The sequence below is a fragment of the Alligator mississippiensis genome, chromosome 1 (assembly GCF_030867095.1).
Source record: "Alligator mississippiensis isolate rAllMis1 chromosome 1, rAllMis1, whole genome shotgun sequence".
Taxonomy (NCBI): Eukaryota; Metazoa; Chordata; order Crocodylia; family Alligatoridae; genus Alligator; species Alligator mississippiensis.
Window position 1 is genome coordinate 436,854,993 of NC_081824.1, and position 18,099 is coordinate 436,873,091.

General features: G+C 41.5%; 2 protein-coding genes across 10 annotated transcripts in view; one reads left to right on the plus strand and one right to left on the minus strand.

Annotated features, from left to right (window-relative positions):
• Positions 1–18,099, plus strand: part of C1H11orf65 (chromosome 1 C11orf65 homolog) — a 44,785-nt gene that overhangs the window by 20,006 nt on the left and 6,680 nt on the right. For 5 of the 6 annotated variants that reach the window (XM_059720843.1, XM_059720848.1, XM_019482005.2 and 2 more), the window contains exons 7-9: positions 7,816–7,986; positions 8,220–8,275; positions 9,663–9,747. In XM_059720843.1, the coding sequence (XP_059576826.1) occupies positions 7,816–7,986; positions 8,220–8,275; positions 9,663–9,747 (312 nt within the window). The remainder of the gene's footprint in view (positions 1–7,815; positions 7,987–8,219; positions 8,276–9,662; positions 9,748–18,099) is intronic. The other variant, XM_059720855.1, reaches the window with a different exon arrangement.
• The window catches only part of ATM (ATM serine/threonine kinase), a 105,988-nt gene continuing 100,183 nt past the window's right edge, over positions 12,295–18,099 (minus strand). For all 4 annotated transcript variants that reach the window (XM_019481998.2, XM_019481999.2, XM_019482002.2 and 1 more), the window contains one exon: positions 12,295–17,555. In XM_019481998.2, coding sequence (XP_019337543.1) covers positions 17,378–17,555 — 178 coding nt within the window. In that variant the 3' untranslated portion in view covers positions 12,295–17,377. The remainder of the gene's footprint in view (positions 17,556–18,099) is intronic.

Here is an 18,099-nt window from a genome sequence, read left to right on the forward strand (position 1 = left end):
AAGACAATAGGTCATAAGATGCTTGCTGATGCCAACCAGATATTTCAGCATTTGAGTAACAGTCTTGGTTTCAATAGCAAAACCAGTGCTTTGGATAATAGATATGTCTATCTTTTTTAGATTTTCCTTTCCAAAAGAAAGGGTAGCCACCACCATGCCCAATATGTCTAGTCTCATGAAGTGCAGCAATAGCAATATGAAATTGTGCAAATTTTTGGCCTCTAGTGCTGTCCTTCACTTCAGTCATTCACTAGGGTTGTCGATTAGGGTGCAGATGTTCTGGATGCAAACTTTATTTCATAGATTTCATAGATTTCTAGAATCAGAAGGGACCTGGTAGATCATCGGGTCCAACCTCCTGCTCCAGGCAGGAAAGAACGCTGAGGTTAGGTAACCCCAGCCAGATGCCTGTCTAATCTCCTCTTGAACATCTCCAGGGTAGGGGAAAGCACCACCTCCCTTGGGAGTGCATTCCATATTTTGGCAACCCTTACTGTAAAGAATTTCTTCCTTATGTTCAATCTAAATCTGTTCTCCTTCAGTTTGTGGCCATTATTTCTGGTAACTCTGAGGGGCGCCCTGGCAAACAGAGTGTCCCCTATTCCCTGCTGGCCACCCCCCAGTGAGTTTGTAGGCAGCCACAAGAACACCTCTCAGCCTTCTCTTGTGGTGGCTGAAGAGATTCAGATCCCTCAGTCTGTCTTCATAGGGTCTTACCTGCAGGCCCTCAACTATACGAGTAGCCCCTTTCTGAACCCTCTCAAAGTTATCCACATTCCTCTTGAAGTGCAGTGCCCAAAACTAGATATAGTATTCCATCTGCAGCCTCACCAATGCCACATAAAGGAAATTATCACTTCCCTAGACCTGCTCATGATGCTCCTGCTGATGCAAGAAAGAGTATGGTTAGCCTTGCTTATTACCTCGTCACACTGGCGACTCACGTTCATTTTTGCGTCAACCAGGACTCCAAGATCTCTTTCCACTGTTGTAGTACTCAGAATGGTACCTCCCAGTCTATAGGTGTGTTGGAGATTTTTTTCTCCCCAGGTGCAACACCTTGCATTTATTCTTGTTGAATTGCATCCTATTCTGATCTGCCCACTTCCCCAGTCTGTCCAAATCTGCCTGAATTCGGTTCCTGCCCCCCAGTGTGTTTACTATGCCCCATAGTTTAGTGTCATCTGCAAATTTAGACAAGGTACTTTCAACACCTTCATCCAAATCGCTGATGAAGATATTAAACAGTACTGGTCCAAGGACAGAGCCTTGGGGGACACCACTGCCCACATCCCTCCAGGGAGAAACCGCCCCATCCACCACCACTCTGGGTGCGTCCCATAAGCCAGTTTTTCACCCACCTTACTGTCAAAAAATCCACATCACAGCTACTCAGTTTACTTGTAAGAATTGTGTGTAACACTGTGTCAAAAGCCTTTTTAAAATCCAGGTAAATAATATCTACTTCCTCCCCTGCATCTAAGCACTGGTCATAAAAAGAGTCATAAAAAGAGACCAGGTTAGTCAGGCAGGATCTGCCTGCTATAAATCCATGCTGGTTGCCCTTCACCATTGTTTTACCCACTGGCCCCCTGCAAATGTGATCCTTTATGATTTTTTCTAAGGTCTTAACGAGAATAGCGGTGAGGCTAACTGGCCTATAATTACCCGGGTCCTCCTTCCTCCCCTTCTTGAAGATAGAGACCATGTTGGCCCTTTTCCAGTCCTCTGGGACCTCTCCCAAGTGCCACAAGCACTCAAACAGCTGTGCCAGTGGTTCTGCTATGTCATCAGCCAATTCCTTTAGTACCCTTGGGTGAAGATCGTTGGGGCCTGCTGACTTAAATACGTCCAACCCTTCCAAGTGCCCCTTCACTAGGTTAGTGGTAATCGTTAGTGGATTGGTACTACTCTCACTCCAGACTAAAGACTCATTGGGAGGTGCATTTGTATCCGTGCCCAGGAAAACAGAAGCAAAGAAATTATTTAAGAGCTCCGCTTTTTCCATCCTGCCAGTTACGAGTTGCCCTAATCCATTCTGTAGCGGCCCTATGTTACCCTGCGCCTTCTTCCTGCTCCCTATGTACTTAAAGAAGGACTTTTTGTTATCCTTAATTTTTGTTGCCAACTTGAGTTCTGTATCTGCTTTGGCCTTTCTTATTGCTTCCCTGCAAGCGTGAGCCAAGTAGGTATACTCCTCCTTGGAGTATACGCCTTCTATTTATTGATTTGGATCACAGATAAGAGTGTTCCCTCTGGATGTGGTTTTCTAGTCAGGTGGAGTGAGACAGTCTATGCTTAGAGTAACTGTGACTTGGCTCCTTCTCACTTCAAACTTACATATCAGAGTTCAAGCATGTTGTACTTATTCCACCTCTCAGACACCTAGGTCTTCCCTTCTCTCTCTGTTCAGTCTAGTCTGCACCCAGAGGCATACTTCCATGTAGGAAGATGCACATAACTGCCATTCAGGCAGTGGGCAGCCTTATGCAGTTCTATAACTCTGGGATCAAACTTGGTCTGACTTGCTAAGAGGGAAAACCAGCTGATGGCATTCAGTTCATTTGGGAAAATCTGCATTAGTGCATCTAATGAAAAGAAAGCAGGGTTGGTTTCACTATAAAGTAAAGAAAGAGGGTAATATTCGTGTAATCCCAGAGGTGTAAATTTAAATTTTGGCACCTTGGGTGGCATGGGAGAGTGAATGCTTACTTCCTTTTGCCTGAGCTGCTGCTGCCTTACTACAAGCTCCTGTAACACAGGGCCCCCTGTGAATCAGTGCTGCATCCAGATTCCATTAGCTAGGGTCCATTAGCTTGCACTGTAACTAATGCCCCAGTTACGCTACTGTGCCATCTGCCTTTTACCCTGTAGCTTAGTTGTTAATGCCCTTGAAGAGGAAACTGAGTTCTGGGTCCATCTCATCTTAAAGTAATTTGAATCCACATTTCCTGCTTTCCAGGAGAGTGCTTTAGCTAGAACAGGCTAGAACTCTACACTTCTGCGGGCAGTTGGGTCACTGGAAGGCAAGAATCATGGAGCCAGAAAGATAGCAAACAAGAGGGTTGTGACTCTGAGCCCACAGAGGTGTGTTCTGCCCCGTTCCAAATACTAGTTACCCACTTCACTCAAAGATTATTTTACTCTAAAATGGGTAAATAATCCTGACAGCAAGGGAGTACTCTAAATATTAGATCATGAAGTCAAGCCCCTCTTGTTTGTTCTTGGGATTATTTATCTACCTTACATTAGACAATCATTGGTTAAAAAATAAATCACCTTGGCAGCAAGGACTGGAACCTTGGGGTAGGATTTGGTATCATCAGTGGAACCTAATAGGAGGAAGGTTTTCTTAGCCTATTTTAGAGCTTTTACAGCTTAGAAGAATACATTTTGTTACCTCCTTTGTGCATCAGCTTTTCCTTCAGTGGTGCTAAAGTTTTTAGCCCTTTCTTAATATTGGGTCTGGTGTCAGAAATGGCAAATGGATAGTGGAAAGAATGGAGAGGTTTAAAAACCAGCATGTCAATAAGTGAGACTAGCTTACTGTGATAATGATTCACTGTGTGCTCACCTCCTTGCCCTGGGAGTAGAATACTGCTGTCCTTAAGCATACTCTGGCTGTGCTGGAGTCCATGAGTCTTTGTCATCAATTCAGAATTATTGGTCTTTCTTGTCTGGGAGCCAAAAGGTCCATGGACACTGTTTGAAAGCAATGTTTTGTAGAGGGGTGGTGATGTCTTTTATCTGGACACATTTGTTTGAAGATCAGACATTCCTCGACTTACAACATTTCGAGTTACAATGTTTCGCACTTACAACATTTATAAATTGACACCGTTTCAACTTTCTGACGTTAGTTTCGACTTTACAACACTTGATCCGATGTGATGCCACGCCAGCGAACAAGTTCGCTGTGTCACCCATCTCCCTGGAGAACATCTGTCCAAACTTCCTTGGACACTTTCTTTAAGAAAGCAGCCAAGACTCCAGAAAAACCTGCAGCAAGACTCCTGAAAAGACTACAGAGAACCCTTCAAAAAGTCCAACCAAGAGCCCTTCAAAGAGTCCAGCAAAGTCACCTCAAAGAAGTCCTTCCAAATCAATATGATTGCTATTTACAATATAAATACATTAATGTAGCTATATTACTCATCTATAATGGATCAAGTACAAAATTATGGGGTATTTTTAGTGAAAATATGGTATCGGGCCTTGGTTCAGGAACAAATCCCCCATTTATAACATTGTTTCTTATGAGAAAATTGGTTCCGAGTTACAACGTTTTGACCTGAGACAGTTTTCAGGAATCAAGTGTGTCGCAAGTCTGAGGACTGCCTGTATACAAATGGTTGTGTGGGACATGTGAGATAGAGTAAGTCCTCCTGGACATAGAGATTCCAGGAAGTTTGTCATCCCAGGAGACAGTCTGAATGAGGCCAGTAGGTACTTCTAGGTGGCAGAACAGAAACTGCAAGCCTCAAGTTACTATAGGAAAGCCAAGAGAAGGCATGAGAAAGTCTGAGATAGACAAGTAAAAAAATTCAAGAAATCTACAGCCTTGTAGGATCTGAATGTTGAAATTACCCAGTGATATTCTCACTACCATTGTTGACAAAGTATAAGTGAGCTCCATTATAAATACCCTAGTCTGTGGTGTTCTGTAAATGAGCAAAAAATAAGTTAACATTGGTCCTAAGCTTTGTTGTCAAATGAAAGGGTTCAAATGAAGCTGTCTTACCTGAGGTTCTGCCAATTGGATTTGATGTTTTCAAAGACACTGAAAGCAATGCCATCTTGCTGGATGTAAGAACAGGAAGGCAGACTAAGTGGGTAGTACAGGACTTGCAATGTCATCCAGACAACTCTCAGTGTTGCAGGCTCTAAGAGGTACTTCATTGCTGATGACATACAGATTATTTGTTGGTGCATATCTTGTACTGACCATCATCTCATCGTGTTAATTTTTTTCCTTGTGCTGTCTCCTTCTGACCTGTTTAGGTAGTGCTCTTTCAATGTCTATGCATCAGATGCTGGATTTCCTGCCTACTTTTCTCTTTCCTTTGGACTCTTCCTTCCAATTTGGTCTATGATAGGTAGTGAAGTTGAGTGTGTTAGAGACAGATGGTTGTCTTATTGGCCAGATGCCACAGTAAAGGGTAATCTAGTTGTTCAACCTTTAGGAGTTATAATCTACTTGACTCCTGAGTCTGGATGGGGCTGGAACAGTTTGTTCCTGTAGGTGTAGTAAGTGAGCTGGTAGCATAACGGTCAAGAAAAAATTATAGTGATAATAGCAACTTCCATTAACACTGCTTTTTGGCACCAACCTCATATTTTGGGGGCTAATTGGATAGTCCAGGGCACATTCAGCATGGTCCAATCCTGTTGTAGGCACTTTGGAAAACTGCAATCAGGATGACTAGTTTCTGGAAACATCCACTTGTACTGCAGGCAATATGATTTCTTAAAAAAAGCAAAAAGATACGAAAAATGAGGACCAGTCCTGAGGAAGCTGTCTCAGTCTTCCTTACAGGACAATGTCAGTGGGGTGAGATAGGTGATCAGCATCCAAGGTAGGCAAAATAATTTACTAAAAATAACTAACAGTTTAGTTAGCATTTTTTCCTCCCACACCTCACATCCTCTCAGAGCCTGAAAATACCTTTGCAAGGTGACACTCAATCACATCTCTCAGACATGAAAATAAAGGAAGAAGGCATTGTGAATGAACTGTGAAACAGGACATGACAACTCTTGCTAACACAGGAACATAAAAGAATAGAGAAACATAGAGCTGGAAGGGAACATTGACCCCCACCCTTTGCAACCACAGGTAGTCATGTAATGAATATTTGTGCAAACGGGTTCACAGAGACTCTGGCCTTTCACATGCATCTAAGCCCAAAAACACTCAATAACACCCATATCCAAAAAAGCTTTAGTATAACAAAATCAACCCACCTCTTCAACAGCCTTAGACTTAGGAAGAGACTAGAAGAGGCAAGGTCCCCTGCAGTGAAAAGAACCCACCCTTCAAGAGCCTGCAATGTGCCATAAGAGAACAGAAGAGCAGGAAAGTTTAAAAAAAAACAAACAAATGAACAAACCAATTGCCCCATCAATCTGACCTAAGTAAAAATCTCAGGAGATGATGTAGCCATGAAGAAGAATGTCTTACATTCAAAAGCTTGTCTAACTCTATCCCAACTACACAATTGGTCCAATAAAAGATATCGCTCAAAGAAATTCATGTCTCCCTGAAGAGAATCTTGTCCTGAGAACTTCTCTTTTAGGTCCTGTTTTATGGAACCATCTGAAAAGATTGCTGCAAAGGTCTATCTTTGTTACATATGATATTCAGTGTACAAATTGTTGTGTAGTGTTCCTCCACACTGTCAAACATCTCAGAAGTTGTTTCACAGTGTGGTCAATGAGGTGATTTTTGGGGTATTTTTGTAAAATTTTCTTTAGAAGAACAGATCTATTTAGCTGATATCAAAATGATGAACCAAAAATGTGGAGTCTACCTTTAAATGTGATATACACAAGATTATGTCTGTAGATTCTGTCCATTTGTAAGAAAGATGCAAGAGTTGTTTGGTAATGTCGTTTATGGGACCAGGTCGATAGTTAGGAGAGATATTAGACAAGCTTGTAGATGCAATGCACCCTCCCTCAGGTCTGGCAAAAAAGCTAGCACAGTTTAAGCTAAATGCCAGATAAAACAGTGATTTTTAGTTTAAGGCTGTTATGTAAATGAGCATAGTTACTTGAAGAAAGGAAAGTTGGCAGTAAACCCGTGAACCAAAGTTATTAGAAGTAGGTACAAACCAAGTAAAAGAAAGTTTAAATTAAAAAAAAAAAAACTTATGTAAAAAAAGACCATTCCAAAGGGAAGATATTTATTATTACCCATGAAGTATGGTCATGTTAGCAGATGGAGAAGGTAAAGTGTCATGTGCTGTAAGCCGACTGTCTGTGTTTAGTTCAAGGCTTTTAGTGTCCAGTAAACTTTCCTGGACACTAAGTTACAAATTTTTGTTCCCAGGTCCATTGTTTGAAGACAGGGACTGTGACAAGTATTCTTCTATCGGAGATTGGATGTTTCTGTCCTTCAACATTTTTCTTTGCATGCTCATTCAAGAGTGTTTAACTTCATCTATATAGGTCCTATGAGGGCATTTGGTGTATTGAGTGAGATTTATCACATGCTGTGATAGATGTGGTGGATCCATTAATTCTGATGGCTTCATTGTGGGGTGTATGAATTGTACTAGCAGCAAGCAAGTTGGCAGGTGTTTTTGTATATATTGTTTAGGCAGCATCTTGTTGCTGTTGATTAGGGGCTGGGGGAGGGAGAGATGAGCTTGAGGGTTCTTTAAAAGCTACTGGTGGGGGTGGATAAAGAATATTTTTCTCCAGGTATGGCCCTTATGAAGTAGAATTGTTTTATGATCTTTCTTATAGGTCCCAGCGTTGAATAAGTGGCACCAGGGGGTGTATGATTGCTGTGAGTTTCCATTCTATAGGTAGTAGGTTTCTGCAGGGTATTTGGGTGACCCTACCACATCCTTATGATGTCAGTTAAATCAGAGTGCCATATAAATGGTTAATGATGACTAATGTGCATGTTTCTATTCACATATTTGTGTTCCTATAAACTGTTTTTTAGATTTAGTAAAGTTCTTCATGTGCATAATAAGCCTGTTACTAGGGTGAGAGACAGTGTTAGGATATAGCACCATCTTCAGTCAGAAAGCAATTACTGTTCTAAGCAGTGTACAGTAAAAGGTATTTGTTTCACTGTTTTAGGTATTCCTCAGGAAGCCTGTGGGTCAAAACAGGTGACCCTACCATTACAACCTTAATTCAGAGAGCTGCAGACGGCATTATTGATGCCACTGAGAAAGAAAGAGGGCAGGATGTAATGGAATGGGAAGTGGATGAATTATTGAAATGGACAAATGTACTTGACTATGGAGAGTAAGCATGTGCTTTTCATTTTTCTTTTGAAGGACTTTATTATCCATGAAAGATCTTAAGCTTCCCACCTCTAAGTCTAAGTATTTGATACTGAGGCCCTGATTCTTGGGAGATATGTTTAACTTTTCAAATAACTGGTTGAGATGAGATAAAGTTAACACTACGTTAATTTTCAAGATTTGGGTAATTACCGAATCATTAAATTGAATGCTTTTTTCCTTTCACATGTTTAGATATATGAGACAGTGGAAGGAAATTGCAACAAGCAACACTTCCGACAACTACAGGGGTAAGTTACTCTAACTGTAGTTTGGATAAATGAAATACAATTTAGCTCTCATACTGTAAACATGGCAGTGGGGTTCTATGCTTAGTTTCTACCATTTTTTTTTGTATAAGTTATGCTCAGGGAAAAATATTTTTCCAATGCTACCCACAAATTTTGCATTAGACAATTGTCAGTCAGAAAAACAGAAATAACCCTGGCAGCAGAGAGCAGAAGCGAGGACTCCCCACTCTCGGGGGGGGGGGGGGGGCGGTTTAGGCTGCTAACAGACATGAACCCTCCCCCTCTCCTCCCCCTCCAAAAAAAAAATGCTTTACCAGAAGAGGCAGTGGGTTATGTTCAACCCCGCTCTGCAGCATCTGTATCGATCAGATGATTGAATCAGCTATTAGATAAAAGCGCCAAAAAGCCCTGTTGAAACACCTGATCTATACAGATGTTGGGTGAGCCAAGTTTAAATTGCTGTTTTGTTGGGGTTTTTTTAAGTTTGTAAGCAGCCTACATCTATTACAGAGGCAGACTGTTTTTTTTGCACTTAGTTATCCAGTGGTTCCCCAGCACCAGATTGGATTACAGCGCAGTTTCAGTAGAAGATAGGTGTTTAGGTAACTGCAGAAGACCTAGCCATGCCACAAAAGCAAATTGCAGTCCCTTTCTCTGGACCAGATAGTCTCCTTTAAATTCGCCTGCCACTACTTAGATCAGGGGTTTTCAACCTTTTTTAATAAGTGTACCCCTGGCAGTGGGGGGTGGGGTGGAGCGCAGCTTGAAATGGAAGCAGGGCGGGGTGGTGGATGGTGGCCGCCACCGCATGCAAACTCTGTACTCTGCCCCCCCCCATCTAACTGGCTGGGCGGTGCCTGTGTGGCCCACAGAGGGGTGCTGCTACCCTCGCCTTGCCCCAGCCCTGTTCCTGGCAGGTGGCAGCACAGGGTGGCGGGTGATGGCACTCCGTCCCCACCCGTGCATACCCCTTAGGGCCTTCCCCAAGTACTCCCAGTTGACAACCCCTGACTTAGATGGAAAGGAAGGAACCAAACGGGTACAGTTCTGGGAAGTAAATCTGATGTTAATTTCTGCAATTTAGCAGGTTGGCTCCTCTTCACAGGGCTCCACCAGCTCCCCATACCCTGTCCTTAGCACACCAGGTGTTTCAGCGTTGATCTCACAAGCTGTCCCCTAGGGAGTCGTAATCGCAATGCTGCCTTGCTTAATATCCTGGCAGCTGGTCTCTTGCCACTGACCACTTGTTACGTTATTTGCTCCCCCCCCCACCCCGGGTCTCAAATATACAGTCACATAATCTCACCGCCCTTTTGCTTCAGGGAGGGACTATCCCAGGCCAACGCCCAAAATTCACACTTCCGATCCATCTTTTTTTCTTATTCAGGTCTCAGGAACAAAGACTCTGCACTCACTGGACTCAAACCCACCAGCTTGGATGCGACAACTCCCTCTTTGTCTCCACTCTTCTGGTAAGTCTGTCCGCAGAATACTCTTTTGCTGATTCCTGGTTGGTCACATGCCACTGCTGCACCTCTGGGTGCTCCCACAAGCTTCCCCTTGTGCTGCTCCCCTCACCAGAAGAGACCAAACTGCTCAGTTGCCTCTGTTTTAACTTCCTGTGCAGATCAGCTATGTGTTTGGCTGTAGCTTCCCATTTGTTGCCCTGCTAGCTCCCCCAGCTGATTGTATTAATTAATATCCAGGGAATCCTGCATGGCTTTTCCCCTGTCCAGGCTCACTGCCGTGGTAAGCTTCCTTTTCCCCTTTGTTTCTTTGGCATTTTGTGACAGGGTATACTTACTGCCCTGTCACAGTAACAAATTGGATTACATCTGATCATGGACAGAAGCCCAGGCGTAGGTGCCTAGGAAACTTGGCATTTCAAAGTGGAGGTGCTGCCTGAGTATAGGTGAATATTGAGGGAATATTTTTTTTAATTGCTCCTTGGAACATGCGTCAAATTTCTGCCTACATACCATAGGCACTTCTGAGACCAAGCTGTCTCTAGTCCTGTATTCTTAATTGAATCTGTTCAGGGGGAAGGAGAGCAGCTGAAAAAGGTGTGTGTGTGTTTTTCTATAGCACTTGGCTATAGCCAGACTTACAGGATTCTAGATACAAGAGAAAGTATTTGGCATACGGTGAAATTGCCAGATACCAATCAGCAGCTTGTCTAGGATAAACACTTGAGCCTTACAAAAACACACCTTGCTGACATTCTGTAAAAGAGCCTTCCATAAAGAAAAATCCTTTTTTGTTTACCCAGTGAACATTAGAATATTTTAAAGGTCTTCTAGAAGATTATATTCAGGTTGGCACGCCCATTACCAAAATAATGAGCTCTTCTTAAGCCAGGGTGTGCTGCATGCACTGTGGAAGCTAACATTAAAAAAACCTCTTATTTTAGAACATAAGCACATTCTAACAGCTAAGAAGAGCCTTCCACCAACTGGATCACTTGATTACTGAGTCATTAATGCCTTTTTTTAGGAAAGATATTTTAGATAATGCAACATGTATGTGCATCATGGATTATTCCAGTGATACTCCCAGAGGGAAGGTGATATTTTTTTTACATGCTAAATTTGCTAAAAGTTATACTAAACTGTAAAATGTAAATAATAGTTTTGGAGCGCCTTTAGTTAATGATGGCCATTACCACTTATAAAGAAACATCAACTGGATATTGCTGCTTCAGTGAGACAGAAGGCAATTGCTGAAGTGGTGGGGGATCCAGGCTGCTGAAAGCCTAACCCAGAGATTCTCAACTGGGGTGCCATGTAATTTTAGCACTGTTGAGTGTGCAAACATGATTCACAAGATTAAATCCAGAGATTTCAAATAGGAATCCATAATTTAAAAAACATTCTGACCTGTTGTGGTCTTTTTGAGTTTCTTGCAACAGAAATATTGTTCTATTTTTTCCCATAGTCAAAAAATGAGTAAAAACTAAGAGCTGGGATTTTCCAAGGGGTGTCTTGGGTCTAGAAAGATTGAGGACCATTGGCCTAATCATTGACAAGCTACTAGTCAAAAGGTAGGTTACTTCATAGGCTTTTGGAGAACTGAGTGTAGAAACAGCACCAGCTCCCTTGAGGAGTTGGAAGGGAAGGAGCAGTAGCAGGACACAAGAAAGAGCAATAGTAGCACTCAGTGTAGGGAGTCTAGAATTCAGTTTCATGCATTATATAAAGCAGGTTAATTTGCATTGTGACAGAACACGTCAGGTTTGCTCTGTTGGTTTGTCTTATTCTCAGCTACCATAGATAGGACTGCACGGTCCCTACTGCAGTCTCCTCACTTGTTAATACTTTATTGGGCCTTGCCTGACAAAGCTAAATTGATGTAAGGTAGTTATAGCTGGTGTGTGTCCTATGGTGGTGTACATAAGCTGAACTAAATTGTTCCAAATCAACCAGCAGAACTATTGTATTCAGGCAAGGCTTCTGTTAAGTCAGGAGAGAACCAGCCTTCTCTTGATGGGGTCTTTGAGTTAAGCAAGTCAGTCTTGCTATGCATACTCTGTCTAGACCAATGCTTCTTAACCAGGCTGACCTGGCACCCCTCAGGTGCCTTGAGATCCTTTCAATGATGCCAGTGTTCCAAGCAGTGTAAGCACTGTTAGGTGTGGAAACATTTCCATGCAATATACAGTAGAAGCCCAGAGATTTCAAATTGGACTGTGGTCTTTCCGAGGTCTTCGCAACAGAATTGGTCTAGTATTTTTCTGTAGGCAAAAAGCAATTGAAAATAAAGGGCTGGTATTTTCCAAGGGGTGCCTCAAGTCTAGAAAGGTCAAGAATCACCAATTTAGACTACGATGTAGCATATTAAGACATTGAACTGATTAGTCTTGACTAGATACTACAAAGAATGACTAGATAGGGACAAATTTTTTAGGTGTCACTTATACTTATGAGCAGCTCCAGAGCAAGTCAATTGCTCAATTGTGATTCATACTGTGAAGGGGGTGGAGGGGGCATAATTTAGTCCATATAATATACGTGAGGCAGAAAAATCTTTCACTGATAGAAAATCAGACTATTTTTATTCTTTATTTTTAACAACAGTACAGTATAAAGTGCAAAAATAAAGCAATACTACCATGGTATGTTTTATAATAGTACAGATGAGCTGGTTTCCCAAAGTTGTGTGAATCCCAGAGGAAAATATAATTCATTTCCCCACCTCTCACACAACAGAATTTTTTAAGTACTGTAGTTCCAGTGTGCTGGGTTTTATCGCTTAAACACAGATAAAAAATAAAAGACAGTGAGTGATCACCATCTAAGTTTAATCGTACTTTTAGAATAGGGGTTTTTAACTGGAGGTATGCATGGATGGGCAGGGACAGAGTAGCACCCCCCCCCCCCCCCACGCAACTAGCTGGGATAGCCCCCTCCCAGTGCTGCCATTGCCCACTGGAGTTCAGCCCTGCTCTGCTGGGAGGAACTTGGTGGAGCCCCGGCCCCAGCTCTCCCCATGCAAATCTGGGGGCACACATCCCCTATGTCCTCCTGGGCGAGTGGTGGGAGCAGCAGCAGGAGCCACTGGACTAGCCGTGGTTCTGTCCTGTATCCACCCTACCCTGGCTGGGCAGCGCTTGCCCCAGCCCCACTCCTCCTTCACCACAGGGACCTTGATCTATCCTGCCACCAGCCCCTTTCCCTTCCCCCTCCCCTTCCACCACACCAGACTTACCAGCTACAAGCAGCTGTTCAAGTTGCTGGGTTGGTATCGGAAATCAGATTGGTATCAGCTGATATGCCTCCTTAAAAATTGGCTATCAGTATTGGCCCCAAAAATCTCTGTCGGTGCACCCCTAATAAGCGGAGCTTTTGGATTTAGGTAAACACAGTATATTGAAGGTTACTGTTCTAGAAGCAAAGAACTTATAAAAACATCATTTTGACAATATTTTTGTATTTGGGATCTGTGTTTTCATTTAGAGATGTATTGCTCAGATTTTGCTAATACCGTAATACAGATTGTGCTAAACCGGGGGTGTGGCTGGTGGTATGTGTGGCCAGTGGTGGGTGTGCCCTGCTGTGAAATCAAGGAGCCCGGTGGACATGGACTTTGGCTACTCTAGCCACCTTGAGGCTGCCTTGCCTGTGTTTGCTTATGTACCTCTACCACAGGAAGCAGCTGCCTGGCCTGTGGCTTCCTGCCCCACTGCTGCTGTGGTGGCTGCTGCCACTGCCACCCCAGAATAAATCCAGCCCAGAAGAAGCCCTAACATCCAGATCTGACCTGGGGCCCCAGGTGAATCTGACACTGCTGGTTTATACTATGTTTCAGCTTTGAATTGTGAAAGTAATAATAACAGTATGCATACTTTCATCTACCACAGTGGCACAGATTAAATTCCAGTGAGCTATTGCTAGCACCCGTTATTAAGAAAGATGTCTTTATTGACACTTTTGCACATTATGTAATATAGCTCTTGAAGGTGTAGCACATTTATATTTGCATAGAATATTATCAGTAGCCCAGAATAGATAACATAGCATAGACTTCATCACCACCTGCAAACGGTATTTTCTAAAGGCATAACTTTCTGGGATGTTAAAAAGTGATTTATAACAAATAAGTGTGGGGTTTCAATAAAATATACTGTACATACTCTGGATACACAAAGTTTCATAGGATCATATAACAAAATCACATAACTAACTTTCATTGGGAAATTAATCCTGATGTTTATGTTGGTCTTGGGAGATCATGAAATGTTCCAGACTGACAACACTGGTGGTTAAAGTTATCAGTTCCTCACGCATTTCTGCCTGCTGAGATCAATCCTTGTTCTGCAGCAGTCTTCTCTAATAGTGGTTCAGTCTCAACTCATTTAAATCTATGATCTATCCCCAAGGGGGCCAGTTTTGGAGGCAAGACACTTATCCAACAGAAACTGCACACACACACACATTTCCCATACGTAACTAAGTTGCATTGGATTGTAAAAAAATACAAATCAAAATCTTAACAGCCCTGTCACTTCACATTGTCATAGACTCCCCCTGGCCTAAAATATTCCTTAGAAGCAGTCCATGTTAAATTCATTTTTTACAATCATATAACAATGTGCATGCCAGGAAAATATTATAATGTAAAAGATACAGACTTATATGTATTCTCATATTTCTGGAGTGCTAATATAGGCAATTTTTATATGGCTCTCTGGTATCAAGTGATCTTAGGTCATAGACAGATGTTATATTTGTAGTTTTATATACAAACTTGTTGAACTACAAAAAGCAGTCATACAGATGCGCACCCTGCCTATGGTGCTACAAAAATGGTGCAAGTGCCTCAGCCATGCTCCTGCTTGAAATGGGAACTTCTCCTTGGTGCTGTACCTCACAGCCCCCCAAGTAACATCTGTACACTTGCATGTAGGGCTGCAGAGGATCTTTTGCTCCAAGCATCTCAGTGCTTTACTCTTCCAAGGTGGGAGGGAAGGAGGAGTGCATTTGGCTTAACAACATCCTGGTAGAGAGCAGAGCTGCAGTCCAGCCAGAACTGGGGGCTGCCGCTTTGTTTGCTGCAGCAACAGGGGCTGCTGTTGCCACTCCAGCAGCAGGCACTGGTGGCCACCAGTCTTTGTCAGTGACAACAGATTTTGCAGTACTCCAGCTGCAGGGGAGATGGTGGGGGTTGAAAATAGGAACACCCTTCATAGTGCAACAAGATGCTGTGGCACTTGTAGTGCTACAAATGCAAATCTGTTCACAGCCTTAGTTTCAAGGTTACTGGACCTGAATTTGAGTGAAATGTTCAGAACAAAATACTTTCTCCCAACTCATTTATATTAAAAGTCATACTTTTTTATCCTGCATATGCTAGAAATTAACTACAATATCAGTCTCTAATTCTGACCTTTAAAAAGGAAGAAGTACTAGAACATGCAAAGAGAAAGCTCAATGCCTGATGATCCCTGGTCATAAGAGTATTATTATGGCTTGAGACAGGTAACTTCACTGTAACGTTAAGTTTAACAGCTGAGTTCTCTGGAAAAACACTATGTATTATGTATGAGCATGCCAAAATTAGGTATTCCTCCTTAAAAAGGAAAACTGTCACTATGACAGTCATACTTGCATACTAACTATATTCAGTTCAAACTACTTATATATTTCTTATTCCTATTTTGTTTAGCTGAGACAGTAAAATAGACTGTTACTTTCATTTTCTTTTCTTCATTCAATAAAATACTGAGTTCACAACACTGGAGTGGAATAATTAAATATATTCTCTCTGAAGCTGAACATTTTTTTATTTGGGTTAAATTTTAATAGTTTTTTTCTTTGTTTTCTTTTGTTTTTCAATACAAAATCTAAATTTTAGGTCAAACAATTAAAACTGTCCCTTTAAAGAATAATTCTATGTAACAGGTGCAATGGGGATAACATATACTAATAATTGCTGGGCTAATACTTCTATACGCATTGGACCTAGACCCTACATTGATTTAGAAGTCCCATGCAGTGATTTCTTTTTTAAGAATGTTAATAAAGTTCAAGTAATACAGCCAGTGACCAAGATTTTCTTTTTAAATTAGTACCTAAACACTCCCTACAAAATACTTGAGTCAGAAGTGCTGAGCACTTACCAACTCCAATAGAAATCATATTTGAAAATCAGAACACGTATAGAGGAGCCTAACTTTAGGCATTAACTGTTTTACATCTTCATCAGCACTTTTCTGTTCAGAGTTTTTCTACTTATTACCCATGGCTGCAAGCTATGACCCTTTCCTTTCCTATGAAACCATTAACATTCATGCTCCGTTTGACCTATTTCATTTTCAGTCTACAAATTAACATCTTCTTATAGGAAGATAGTTTCATTCCGCCTTCATTTTCCATTTCTACCAGCATTACGGAATAAAATTTGTGGAAGCATTGACAAAAAAATGTAACAAACTTAAAAACTGAAATGATAAAAGCAAGACAAACTAACGTTAGTGAAATGCTGAAGTCCAACCTCAGGATTTTGAGATTGTGTCAAATTTAATATATTTTATTTGTATTTTTTTTAAACATTAAACATTTCAGGCAGGATTTTAAAAAGTATAATATAGACACAACTGTCTGAAGAGATTCCTGCTTTGTGCATGTTCATTAACTATCTGATTGTTCAAAAAAAACAAAGGGACATGCAATTCAATATATAAAATAAAACTGTACACATTAAGTAAACAAGTTATGTATTCACATTATAATTTTAAAATTTTGTATTTCTCTCCAGTATTGAAAGGCTGCATATTTTGGGGTCAGAACTTTGTGTCAGGTTTCAGCCCATAGTACATTTTTGAAGAAGACAAAGCTAACTTTGTTGCTAATGCTGTGAAAATCCTTGTTTATGCAAAGAAAATGCCAATATAATTTAAACTAAAAGGAACAAAAAAGCAGCACTATAAATGTACTTGACTCAAAGATGATTTATCAAGAAGGCATTGTGCAGTGATGATGTTCTCTTATTGGTAGCTGCAGCATTATTAGTCTGAAAAATAAACTTGCATATGAAGCTCTTTTTAGGTCTGTTTTGAATTCTGTCAAGTACCACTACACAACAGACTTGAAGATACAGTGCTGCTTCTTTTATAAATGCACTTGGTTATTCCATGTTTTCTAGTTTACAATGGTTCCACTCAGTAGAGGTAATACAGTCTTATTATTATTTTAAAATGTACAAGAGTGTAGAGATACTTAACCAGTAATCTGAGTTTGAGTCAAGTTTTAGGAAATGCCAAACACTAATAATAAGAATTCAAGGTTTTATAAAAGGATTTACATGTAGAAGCCACTTAATTCCTAGTTTGAGAGGAATAACCATTTCTTGAATGTCACAAAATTTCCATTGTACAGCACAGGAATACCAGAACACTATCCTGATGACAGTTGTGGAGAATAACAGTATAATTGGATATTCATTAAAGAAATTAAACATTGATTTCAAAACTGTTTATAAACCTACACAATCACTTCTGAGATCATATTTATATTCCAGAAATTTCCATATTAAATGCTAACCGATATTCTTTCCCCAAGAATCAAACAGGCTTATTTGCTCTACAACTTAGTGGATACTTCCAGATCATACCCAAGGTTTCCACCCCGGAAAGAGTCGGCTGAGGTTTTTGGGGTCCATGGCCTGTTGTATTAGAAGGTTCACCTGTCCTCCCACACTGAGCACTATCCCTTCTTCTACACCTTTCAGTTTCTCCTGAAGCCTCATCAGGACACGTTCTGCCACTTTGTTAAAACTCTGATCACTGCCAGAAAAATAAAAATGAAAAAGAATCAAACTGAGTGTGCAGCCAGAAGAGGATGCAAAACTTTAGGAAAGACAGGCTGTGATGTAGATGATTACAAGTCAGGTGGGTGGCAAATTGGCTCAGGGGTCGCACCCAGAGAGTGGTGGTGGATGAGTTGATATCAGCCTGGAAAGATGTTGGCAGTGGAGTCCCACAAGGCTCGGTCCTTGGACTGGTGCTATTCAATGTCTTCATCAGTGACTTGGATGAGGGCATAGAGAGCACCCTGTCCAAGTTCGCACTGATACCAAATTATGGGGCCAAATTAACACAGCAGAGGGTAGGGAACGGATCCAGGTGGATCTGGACAGGTTGGAAAAATGGGCAGAACGAAATAGGATGCAGTTCAACAAAGACAAGTGCAAAGTGCTGCAGCTCGGCAAAAAGAACCACCAACACACTTACAGGCTGGGGGAGGACCTTCTCAGCAGCACAGCATTGGAAAGGGATCTTGGAGTCATTGTTGACTCCAAGATGAACATTAGTCATCAATGTGACAAAG